This window comes from Balaenoptera borealis, assembly GCF_965194805.1.
Source record: "Balaenoptera borealis genome assembly, chromosome: 16".
Taxonomy (NCBI): domain Eukaryota; kingdom Metazoa; phylum Chordata; class Mammalia; order Artiodactyla; family Balaenopteridae; genus Balaenoptera; species Balaenoptera borealis.
In genome coordinates this window covers 44340250-44352480 of record NC_138872.1, presented here as the reverse complement: position 1 = coordinate 44352480, position 12231 = coordinate 44340250, and the positions used below count along the sequence as shown (strand labels likewise).

The 12231-nt window shown below is 57.8% G+C and overlaps 1 protein-coding gene across 2 annotated transcripts in view; it reads right to left on the bottom strand.

Annotated features, from left to right (window-relative positions):
- The window catches only part of ACSS1 (acyl-CoA synthetase short chain family member 1), a 41865-nt gene that overhangs the window by 2195 nt on the left and 27439 nt on the right, over positions 1–12231 (bottom strand). Inside the window, exons 4-13 of one of the 2 annotated variants that reach the window (XM_082360165.1) lie at positions 11531–11706; positions 11019–11171; positions 7902–8049; positions 6691–6828; positions 4776–4868; positions 3772–3884; positions 3440–3566; positions 2736–2863; positions 2556–2619; positions 281–399 (exon numbers count right to left, since the gene is read on the bottom strand). In XM_082360165.1, coding sequence (XP_082216291.1) covers positions 281–399; positions 2556–2619; positions 2736–2863; positions 3440–3566; positions 3772–3884; positions 4776–4868; positions 6691–6828; positions 7902–8049; positions 11019–11171; positions 11531–11706 — 1259 coding nt within the window. The remainder of the gene's footprint in view (positions 1–280; positions 400–2555; positions 2620–2735; positions 2864–3439; positions 3567–3771; positions 3885–4775; positions 4869–6690; positions 6829–7901; positions 8050–11018; positions 11172–11530; positions 11707–12231) is intronic. The other variant, XM_082360166.1, reaches the window with a different exon arrangement.

Here is a 12231-nt window from a genome sequence, read left to right as displayed (position 1 = left end):
GTGGCCCAGCTCCTCTTTGAAACTGGCCCCAACACAGGCTCTCAGGCAGGGTCTGGTGGTGTTTCCTCACCGGCCCGGGAACCTCTGGTCCCACTCCAGGCCTCTGTTTACAATCCACGATGCTCCACGGCCCAGCCCGGCCCCTGCGCAGGTGGCTGTGTCTCCCTCCGTCCGAGGACGCAGCAAACCACTGCCCTTGCCCACCTCCTGCCACTGTCTCCTGTCAATGGTGGGAAGCGAGGAGGAGCAGTGCTATGGCCCCGGAGGTGTGTCCACTCACCAGGACCTGGTCGGGCACCGCGTACTTGGCGATCTTAGAGGCCACCGCCGACCGGAGCTCCTTCACCACCGCGTCTGCGTCACCCGCGTCATCTTTCAACACGATGAAGGCGAACGCAGCTGGAAGGAGAGCAGAGGATCAGGCACATCAGACCACGACCCACCTCCCGGGGCAGCATGTTTCACACAAATCGCCATATATCCAAAGGGGCTTTAAATCATAGGCCGGTGACCCTGTGGCAGCTGGTCTCTTTAGCTGCAGCCCCGAAGGTGCATTTCCAGTTTCATTCAAGGTGGAAGTGACTCCACTGGCTCCTCTGGCGCCCCGGGTGGCGGGCACGTGTGGAGAGACCCTGGAGCCGTGACTCACCTCTGTCCGCACACCCGTGACACAGCCGTGACGTGGGCTGTAGGAGACTCACTCTCCACCCCGTGCGACAGGTGTGGAAACACCGCCCAGGCACTAGTCTCTGGGCACGTGTCCAGCCTGTGGACACCAGCCACGTGGCTATTTAAAGGTAAGTTAAATGTAAAATGCGGCTCCCCAGTCACGTGAGCCACATGTAGCCGGGGCCCACCATGTGGACAGCACAGACGAAGAATGGCTCCGTCGAGGCAGGAAGTTCTGTTGGGCTGTGCTGGTCAGCCAGTATTTTAGCACAAACACCAGGTTTTGTTTTCAATACTTCAGCGAGGATCAGAGTGGCTCCCACGGGCGTCCAGCACGTTTCTCCTTAACCCACCGGGGATGATCTCGCACACGGACCCAACTCCAACTCCATTTCTCTCCAAGTGAGCAATCGCTGTCCCAGCGCCACTTGGGACGGTCTGTCCTTTCCCCGCTGACCCACACTGTCCTGCCTCCAAGCCAAAGGTCTCTCCACAGCCTCCTTCTTGCTCACTGACCTGTCCGTCCCTGCACCGAGCCCACCCCATCCTGAGCTACACTCCCTGCGCACCACCTAACCCCCACTGGTCCTGTCCGTCTGCCTCTCCCCTCTCCCCCAGCCCCTCCAGCACATGAGCCCCCGGGGAAGGGACTTAGGTCGCTCTCCAGGTCTGCGTCCTAATCACACGAGACCTGGGGGCTCCCCTCCGTCAGATCGAGTGCAAACAGAGACAGTGGGGACAAATACACACCCACAGCTTTTGCTGTTGTTCATGTTTTACAAGTGGACAAATGCTCAAATTTGTTAGAAATCAGGAAAATGCACATCCTCATACCCGATACACGAATTCTCCCCCAAAGCCTGGTAGGCAACGCCAGAGTGGCTTAGGATGCAGGAAAGGGCTGCTGGCGGGAGCGTGATGTGGCCCGAGACCCCTGAGACGCACACTCGAGGACCCGTCCTGTCTCATACCCTCGACCCCCAACAGCCCCCCACATCCCAGCCCCTGTTATCATGGGCGACATCCTCACGGGCACATCCTTCTGTGGCAACTGAAAACGCTTTTTTAAAGCACTTAAATAAGTGTTCAATTTTCCAACAGGTTGGCTTAGAGACAGTAAGTAACAGAAGAAGAGCACACAGGCGTGGCTGGGAGGCAGGTGACACTGGGTCATCGTGCATCCTGACAGCAGGAGGGAGAGTGCCCAGGCCATTCAGCCGGGCAGTAGAAGTCAGTCTGCCCAGCAGTGCAGCATAAGGTCAGAGAGTGTCTGGGTCACGCCAGGCCAGGCCAGGCCAGTGTGACTGCTACGTGCCTGGCATTACAACACTCGGGTGACCCTGCCCCTTCCCAGACCCACCGCTTAGAAACTGGCGGACTTTGGAACAAAGTGTGTCCCCAGTAAGGACCAGTCCAATCACTGGCTCTGTGCTCCCCTGGCCCATCGCTGTGCAGGGGGAACCACAGGTCAGACTCCTCCAAAGAGCCTCAGGCCAGTCAAGGAGCCGCTGCAAGGCACGGGGCGCTGTGACGGAGCACGTGTGAGGGACGTGTGGGCAGCACAGGGCATTTGCACACACTGTCCCTGACAGGGCCGCCAGGGCCCTGTGGACGGGGAGGAAGCTCCCCAAGCTCAGCTGGGCCAAACAGGTCACAACTGCTTGTGGGTGAGTGTCCTTAAAGGACGGCAGAACCAGGACATTTCAGAGTCCTGACTTTTTTCTAACACTTGTGTCTGTTCAGCCTCCTCACCCAAAATCTCTGCTTGAGAGAGACGTGAACCAGCAGCCTGACCCACAAGAAAGCCCTGGCCCCCGCCCACCAAGTCTGCTTCTCCTACAGGAGCCCTGGCCCCAGGGCCAGGAGGGTCCTCGGGGGACACGCACCTTCTCCCTTGATGTCGTGGGGGTAGCCGATGACGGCGGTCTCGGGCACTGCAGGGTGGTCAGCCTGGGCACGACAGAGAACGCAGAGGTGAGGCAGCGACTCAGCCAATGACGACCACCCCAGACCCCAGGCAGCGGCAGCCGGTGGCGGTGCAGGGCACGGAGGCCGGCTGGGCTCACCATGGCGTCCTCAATCTCCGCCGTCCCCAGCCGGTGGCCGCTGATGTTGATGACATCGTCCATCCGCCCCGTGATCTGGTAGTAGCCGTCCTCAGTTCGGTAAGCCCCGTCTCCTGTGAAGTAGTAGCCTGCACCACAGAGGGGGGATTCAGCACCAGCTCTGAACTGGGACCCAGCGGGGCTCCCGTCCTTCCATGAGGGACACCCCCTGGACAGGAGGAAGCGCCGAAGACCCCCTGCTGACGCAACCCCCCCCCCCCAATGAAGACACCTCTCCAGTGCTGCTAAGCTGGTGCCAGTAAAGGGCAGAGGGGCTGCCAGACAGCAGGAGGCTGCGAACGTCTGGAAGCAGAAGATACGAGGAGCCCACTCGAGCTTCCCCAAGGGTGAGTGTCGCTGACATGCTTGCGAATGCAGAGCATCGGTTCCCAGGGGCACACGTGTACGTGAACTCCCACCCAACGACACGACACAAGCCGGGAAGACAACGACACGGAGACCGGGGGGAGGCCTGGAGCCACCGCGATTGTCGCCAAGGTGGCGTCCTGCTCCTCTCCTGGGAGCCCATGGCCTGAGCCCCTGGGAGAACCCTGAGCTGGACCACTCCTGGCTCAGAGGTAAGGAAGGGAGGGAGCGTTCACGCAACCCCCGGCCCCTCGGAAACGGTTCTGAGACCGAGTCCAGCGGTGGCAGGAAAGGCTCACCCGGGTAGGCCTCGAAGTAGGCGTCCATGAATCGCTGGTGATCTCCGAAGATGGTCCGGGCCATGCCTGGCCAGGCCTGGGACAGGCACAGAGCCCCGGACACATCTCCACCCTTCAGGACATTTCCCTGCAGACCCGGGAGATGGGGAGACAGAAGGAGTGACCATCTCGCGTTCTCCGAACTGCCAGGCCCGACGCAGGAACAGGACAAGTGCCCCAGAGGGAGCTGCCCGGAGCTTTCTCCTCTGAGAGGAGACCCTGCGGTGGGTGCCGCGCAACGGGCGAGGGCAGCCGAGGCCAGGGGGGCGGGGCACGTGGACGGGGAGACTCACCTTCTCGTCCATGAGAACAGGGACGATGCCAAACAAGGGCCTCATCGCCATGCACGGCAGGATTTCTGCCCCCTCCTCCGAGGGCCGTGGCGAGATGCAGATGCCCCCCGTTTCTGCGGGGGGTACAGGAAGAAACACCAGTGGGCCTGGGGCTACTGACACGTGTATCCAGACCATATGGACACAGGGTCCACACACACGGCTGCTCTCCAGAGTGGGAGGGGGTAGACCTGCCGTCCGGGGCAAGGAAACAGCCCCCAGTGACAAAAGGACCTCTGAAGAGAAACCAGGCTTGGGTGCCGGTCCCCTCCACTGTGGAAATGAGAGCGGGCCGGGGGCCAGGTTCAGCTCCAGGAGCCACGGCCCCCATCCCGTGCTGTGGGGACACAGGGATGGCGGAAAGGAGGGCGGAGGGAAAGAACGCCCATGGGTCCTGCCCCCAGGCATTCCTCTGGCTCCGGCCTCCATCAGCCCGCATGGGAAGGGCCCCCCCAAGACTCTGCTGTAGGGAACATCTGGGGCCTTCCTGAACCATGAGGCCCGCGCCACTGGGAACGTCTCACTTTCTGGCTTCTTGAAGGACGAGACCTCAGCCACGTTTATTACGTCAGTGGTGGTCTCTTGCCCCCCAAATCCTGATAAGTCAGACACCCCAGAGGAGGGGGGCAAATCAAAACACAGTGGTGCAGAAAAAACTCCTTTCCCTCTAGATCCAAATCTAGACTCAAGATCGCTTAAACAGCAGGACCCATCACTGGGCCGCACCGGGTTCAGGAGGTGGGCCGCCAAGGAAGGGAACCTTCGCGGGGCCCTGTGTCGCCCCTCCGCCCCCTCCCGGGCCCCACCTTACAGATGAGGAAACAGAGGCTCAGGGAAGCCTTCGAACCCATGTCTCACAGCTGCAGAGCGGCAGCTGCTGCCCCGAGCTTCCTCTCCCCACACGCCAGGCGCCCGTTGAGCTGACGCTCCGCGCTCCCTGCCCCTCCCCCCGGGGACATGCTCACCTGTCTGCCACCAGGTGTCCACCAGCGTGCACCGGCTGTCCCCCACCACCCTGTGCAGCCACTTCCAGGCCTCCTGGTTGATCGGCTCTCCCACTGCACCCACACGAGAGAGAGAAGATGTTAAGAGACCTCAAAAAGGCTGAAACCAAAAGGAGCTGATTTCACGACGAAAACAGCTCTATAATTTTCCCAAAAGACACAAAAGGAGACTTGAAAAAGCAGTGAGATCATCAGGTTTATGGCTATGGAAGAACACAAATGACAATGAGATATTTTCACCATCAGAGGGTCAAAAACCAAGAAGTTGGCAAGAGTGTGGAGGAAACAACACCACACACACTGCTGGAGTGCAGTTTGGAGAGCGATTGGAGTGTTTCTCTTCCCGTTTAGAAGTGCACACACCCGTTGCAACTGCTTTGGACGCCTGCTGGTGAGGGAACCCACTATAAAGCCAGACACACTCGTCCTGTGACTGGAGGAGGTCGCTCCAGGCACCCACCCCCAGAAGCAGACACAGACGAGGATGTTCCCATGGCCAAGAGCTAAAAACTGTCCGTGGAGAGGAGAATGGCGAAGTGAATCGTGGCACGTTCGTGAGGGACCACCACCGGCCAAGGCATGAATTGTCCCAGGTGCAGGAACCGCCGTGCTATTCACCCACCTGCCAGCACGGCTCACTGATGCTGATGGAAGAAACGTCCACACGTTGAGGTGCGGGGAAGTCATTCTGGCTCACACACCATTTAACTCAGACCTTATGCTAACTGGAACAGCCTGCCAAACATACACTGCACATCTGCGTTAATCATTAAAGAAAAGGGCACGCTGTCCAGAAGTAAAGAATGTCTGAAGATAGAGATAAATGCCTCCCTGGGACGCCAATGCTGGGACTCCTTTGATGATAAGACTCCCTTCCCAGAGCCAAGGCTATACTAACTCTCTGTGTACGTGCTGATCTGCGTTTTTGAAACCTTGAAGGAATGTATCCCTGACTTGTTTGATGTTCTTTGTCCTGATAAAACTGCTGAAAACCATGCTTCTCTGGAGCAGTTCCCTTAGAGCTATAGTCCTCAGCTTGGTTTGAATAAAATTCTCTTCCATTCTTATTATAGATTGGTTACTGATTATTTTCCTCGACAATACCCTGGTCTCAGGAAACCCCCGCAGGGCTCTGCTGTTGGAGCTGGTTATGCAGCAGAGGTGCCCCCAAGCTACACAGAGCCCAGCCAGCTGGTGAGGACCCCCTGGGGGGAGTAGGGGGTCCCTGCACACTCGCTGCTGCCTGGTCCAACCAGAGAGTGGCTCTGGTCACAGCCCTTATAGAGTGAGGCCCATAGGAGCCCGCCCCTGGCCTGGGGGACGCGCAGCAGAGCGCTCTGAGCACCTGCCTTGTCACCTGCGTACTGCTTCCTTAGTAACCGAATCCCCTGCAGGAGAACAGGCCTGGCGCCTTCCCCCTCCCGGGACCACCTCAACTCAGGGTAACCCAGGTCACCTTTCCAAAACGCTCTCACATGACTTGGCGACATCTATCCTGATTACGAGTGGAGATAACCTTTGATCTCACAACTCCCTCCCTGCCTGGAAACACGCACCCAAGGGCAGAATGGCACTGATGACAGCGCTGGGAACAGCAGGGGGTGAGAGCCTGGGCAGCCACTAGCGAAAGGGCTCGGGCCTGACCTTCCAACGGTGGTGAGTTTTCATAATGAAGATGGAGCACAGACAACATCACAATGCTGAGCCCCAGACCCTTAACGGCTGTGGGCTCCCAGAAGGGGCTTCCACGTGGGACATCTGCTTTCTACTGGCTGCAGCGCATCACATGAACTCAGCGCAGACACAGCCTTTGTGATGAAGCCATCCAGAGACCTGCGCTGGCTCTGGCACACACATGCCTCCTGCAGCCGCTCACCTGAGCCCAGGGTCCGCAGGGAGGAGCGGTCATACTTCTTCACCCAGGAATCCTCGAATTTCAGCAGCAGCCGGAAGGCCGTCGGGGCGCCATAGAACTGATTGATCTTCAACCTCTGCACCATCTCCCAGTACCGACCTACGAGAGGCCCCGGGTCACGTCACCTCCATGAGCCGCACTTAGAGGCGGCCCACGTTACCGTGCGCCGGACGTGTGCAGACACCCACGGTGTCCACGAAACCCACTCTGCATCCACCTCCGGGACGGGAGGGGCTCCCCATGGGGCCGCCTCCCGCACTCCCCGCGTCGGAGGCTGGAGCCTCCGCTTGGCCCTGGGTGCCGACCCACACGCTGACAGCCCATGTCCTGACCCACGGGACACAGCGAGGAATCGGGTCAAAGGGATATTACCGTGAAGTAGCACCAATGCAGAGCCCGCATTCAGGCACATTTAAATGGTCTCTAGTGGCGACCCGTGCTTCCCCCGGAGCAGCAGCGGCACCCAGGACGCACGCGCCCCATCAACCCCCCAACTCGCCGCCACCACTCTGCACACAGGAGGTTGAGGCCACCTGAGACTCGGCTCTCATCCCTAGCCGGGCCCCCTGCGCGTCTTCCGGGAGCACATCTGGCCCCTGCGGGAGGCTGGAGAGAACCTGGGAGGGGGGGACCAAAGTTCCAGGCACCAAACCATCAGCACTATGGACCGCCTGCGCAAGAGCCTGGGCAAGAGCCTGGGCAAGAGCCTCGGCAGAGCCGCCAACCTTCGGTCACGTTTGAACAAACACTTGAAGACGCTGTGCCGCAAGGGAGGAAGATGCCAGGGGAGCAAGACGTGGGTCCTCAAAGGCACCCCTCTCCATGGTGGCGGCTCCAGGCCACACACCACGAGCTCGGCCCGAGCAGCCCGAAGGCACAGGCAGTAGGGCACACGGGGAGGCTGGCCACTGGCCTCGGCTTCGAGGAAGGGCAGGATCCGGTCAGGTGGCCGCAGAGGTTAGAGGGACACTAGGGTGGGTGGTCTCTCGAAGGCTCCAGCGATTGGACCCCCTCCCATTGCACGTGTGATCCCACTGCAGGCCTGGCCCGGCCCCTGCCGCCCGGCAGCTTTGTCACAAGAACCCACGAGCCTGACCCGAGCAAAGCCTCCAGCCTGCAGCCCGCACCCCCCAACCTCTCCTCCCTCGTCCTGCCCCTCCTGCAGTCCGCACCAGCGTTGGGGTAAACCGGGGTGCTCTCAAAAAGGACGCTGGTCGCTCCATTGCAGAGAGGCCCGTACACCACGTAGCTGTGTCCCGTAATCCAGCCGATGTCAGCCACGCAGCCAAAGACGTCACCTGGCCAGTAGTCAAACACAAACTGCAGAAACAGGAGGAAGGGCTGTCAGGAGCCTGTCACCCACTCCCACACGTCACAGGGCGTGTTCTGTCCCACGGCCCCCGAGAGCAGGAGTGAGGGCAGAGCAGCCACAGCAGTGATGAGAGGGGAACCACGGGTGACAGCGGCGCCAGGCCCGCAGATGACAGCGAAAGAAGCCGGACTTCAGAGGGGACACTCTTTGAGCCCCAGCACAAAGCCCACCCATACGCTGGAGGTCGTCTAGCACTAGTCCTGAGGCGGGCGGGGATGGGAGTTTTGGGGGAGCGGGCGGATGTCAGGGCCTGAAGGAGCTGGAGATGCTCGCCACACGTGTACCCACAGGTAAAACTCCATCCAGTCCTATGTCTAAAATAAGGGCACCTTTCTGCATTAAGTTACACCATAGTTTTTTTGTTTTTTTGGTTTTTTACACCATAGTTTTTTAAATCCTTTTAAAACTGCAAAAAACAAAAGCCAAAAAGACCAAGAAACGCATCAAGCATCATCAGCTTCTAAGAGTCTGAGAGACACGGGCATCTCCTTATTCTTGCCAAAAGGTCAAACCTGAACCTGACCCTGTCTGTGGGTCCACTTGCCCTTTTGCAGGAGACACTGAGGACAGAGAGACACACAGCCGGGCACTACGACCGACAACGTTCAAGGAGATGAAGGGATGGAGGGAAACCCATTGGCTAAACTTGGCTTAAAAGGCTTACCCAAAACAGTCAGTGGGCAAGAGTAAGCTACAGTACCTAGGGATGCACATTTGGGTGACAAAACTAGAAAGGGCAGGGACACTATGGGCCATGAAGGGGCTTCTGTGTGAGGCTGGCGATGTGCCAGTTTTTGACTGAAGTGAGTTTGTCCAGCAATAATTCATTAAGCCACACATTTGATTTCAGTGGTTTTCTATATCTGTGTTCTATTTTGCAATAAAGATGTTTTTTCAACCTTTGGGCGAGTGGCCCAGTCTCTTGCTGCCACAGACACACACTGAGGTCCCCCAGGAGTTTCCAGACAGCACAGTGGTCTCGAGTCTGCCAGGGTCCTGTGGAGCCATGACCCAAGGCAGAGGGTTGGAAACTGCACTCCCACTGCACCGGTGAAGCAGGACGCCCACACCCCAAGGCCCACAGCATCCCGGAACTGAGAGGATTTTTAATACGAGGACCCACAGTGCCACATCTTTCACGGGGCTGGCGACCTCTCTACCTGCCGTTCTTGGAAGGAGAACAGGAGCCCGGGACCGGCCACGCTCCAAAGGGCACCCTGACCCCACTGCTCACCCTGAAACCTGCCCATGTCCCCACCGTCCCTGCAGAGTCAACTGTCCTTTTCCCTGAAGAAACCAACAGTCCTAATACCTTCAGCAGGTGCACGGGCGGACACACACACACACACACACACACACAGACGTACACACTCATCGACACATGCTTATGTACAGAAGGCTGAAAGTTTCTATTCCTAATGCTTTAAAATGCCCTCACTGTATTGAAGAGAAATTCAAAAGATGGTCCCGTCCTTACATCCCCACTTCTTTTGCTCATGTAGACAGTGTCCTGGTAATGCTTGAAAACAAAAAATGAAGACTCTTTCACCACATTTACAGCTCCCCTCATGCTAATTTTGTTATAAATGGATGGAAACACGTTGACCCATTCTGTGACTTTCTTGGTGTTCGGTCTCGGTAGCTACATTTTCCAAAGTGTCCTGACTTACACTACATGTCAGTCTTTGCAACATGCCCACCCAGAGCTGAGCAAGAGGCTTTCAGACGAGAACAGCTCTGTGATGCTCACGGTCACCCAGCGGCCAGAAGACAGCGGCTTTAACATGGACTGTGTCAAGCATAATACCTCGTCTTCCCGGCCTGGTTCTGTGCCGCGTCTATCTTTCTGCCTCACTTCCGCATCTTCAGTGCTGCCCGCAAGTGGCTGCCACTCCCAGGCCTCATCTTTGCCCTCCCAGGACCCGCTCGTCGTCCGTGCTCATCCGTGAGGTCCACCTCCGGATGACCAGGCCTGGCCGATCAGCATATCCCACTCCCCCCCACCATAGTGACTGACTGGGCGGGGCCCTGGACCCCAGCCAGACTGTAGGTGCTCTCAGCGTCCAAGCCCTGCCTGGATGAGCCTGGGCTTCCCGGTCACGTGGCCAGTCAGCTCCCCTGCTGCTGGCAGTGCCTAGGGCTGAGTTCTGCCTTTGGCCAGAGAGAGAGTCTGGTCCACAGACAATATCCTGAGACCCCATCCCACCTGGGGAGCGTCAGCTATTCCCCAAGGCAACCAGGGATGCATGTTAACCAAAATCCCCCCACCCACCCATGTTTAAATGAGTGCTGATTTTTAAATGCATTTACTATAATAAAACTGTGCCAGACCATTTGCTTTATAATCCTTAAAGAATGGTCCCCTGTAATACAATTTCCATACACTAAATTTAAGTCTCCTCATAAAAGCAAGTCTTTTTTAAAATTTTCCTTTTAAAATGTGGCCCCAGTAAGCAGAGCCTAGAGGCCACAGCACTTTTAGAGGCCCATGAAAATGTTTTACTTTCTTTTAAAACCAGATAAAAAAGACCTCTTAAGTAGAAGAAAGCGTCTTAACAAATAACAATAATGTACTCATATTTACACCAACCTTGCTGTATAGGAGAAGAGCCCAGGAAGGCCAGAGCACCTGGACTCTCAGCACCTAAAAGCAGCCGTGCCAGCCAGCACATCAGGCCTAGGGAGGGCTTGGCACACGTGTGACGGGCTAAAGACCAGCAGAAGACACAGGTCCAGGACCCAGGCCCTTCCAACAAGGACAGAAACTCAGCCCCCCAAGCACACCCCTCCACCACGCTGATGCCAGGACACCCGGCCCTGCTCGTGAACACATGAGGAGAAGACGTTAGCAGGAGCTCTGGCCCCAATCCAGCCTCTCCTGGCCCCCCGCCCGGAGCCCCCCGGGGCAGCGCCCTACCCGGTGCGTCAGAGCGGCGTACAGCAGGTAGCCCGCCTGGGTGTGGACAAGCCCCTTGGGCGTCCCAGTGCTCCCCGAGGTGTACAGCAGGAAGAGCGTGTCCTCACTGCCCATGCTCTCCGGGGCGCACACTGGCTCCTCCTTGGCCATTTCCTGTGAGGGAGAAGACCAGACAGCCCGTCACGGGCAGTGACCTCGCCCCTGCACCTGGCGTCCCCTCGGCCTCAGAACTCGGCAGACAGGGTTCAGAGTTCACCTTCTCTAGCCTGCCCTAGTTTAATTCCAAATAAAAGGATGGATCCAGTCATTTCTGTTATGTTAAATGTTTCCCTCTGTTTGTGGAATTTGAGTTCCATCTTCCCTACCAGGATGGAAGCCCATCAAATAGCAAAGGGGAACCCTGGGCACCTCTGGGGGACCCAGATTGAGAACCACAATCTGACAAGACTCAGACTCAGTTAATCCAATGACAACCCCTTCTCCTCAAACTATACAAAAGGAGATAAACCCACCTGCTCAAGGGGGATGTCCAGATCCCCCATGTGAACCTTGTTGTCTGTCCTGTGAGCCACGAGGACATGCTGGACGGTTGGGCAGAGCTTTATGGCTTCGTCCACAATCTTCTTCAGCTCCACCACGCGCCCTCCCCGGAGTCCTTGGTTGAAGGTGATAACCACCTTGCACTTGGCTATCGGAGTCAAAGGCAGGTAATTCTGGTCAGTTTCCTCCCCACTCTGACCTTCACAGCCCAGACAGCCACACACCCCAGGCCTAAGGGTGTGACAGAGAAAGTCCATCCTTGAGCAAGAGAGTCAACAAAAAAAAGTGAAGTTCCACCTGCTCTGGGATCTTTGTGCTCAGAGCAGGAGCGCCAGCCTTTTCCCGGCTCTGGGAAGAGCAGGTGTAACTGGAGATAAGTCACCGGATGCTCAACTCTGCCAGACTCCCGCTCCCTCCCACCTGCCCCAGGGCCTTCCCAGGCTACCCTCCACCCACCATGCTCCAACCTGGGATGACCCAGAGGCATCACGGCTGAGGTGGGCTATTGTACAACTGGCCCCTGAGAAAGAGCCTGGAACAACCATCCAGCTGCCATGCTGGTGGCCACGCACAGCCCTGAGACCTGTGACGTGGGCACCGAGGTCTGATTTGGAGCCACAGGCAGGAGTGTTGAGGAATCACCCCACCCAGTAGTCCTCAACCAGCCCCTCGG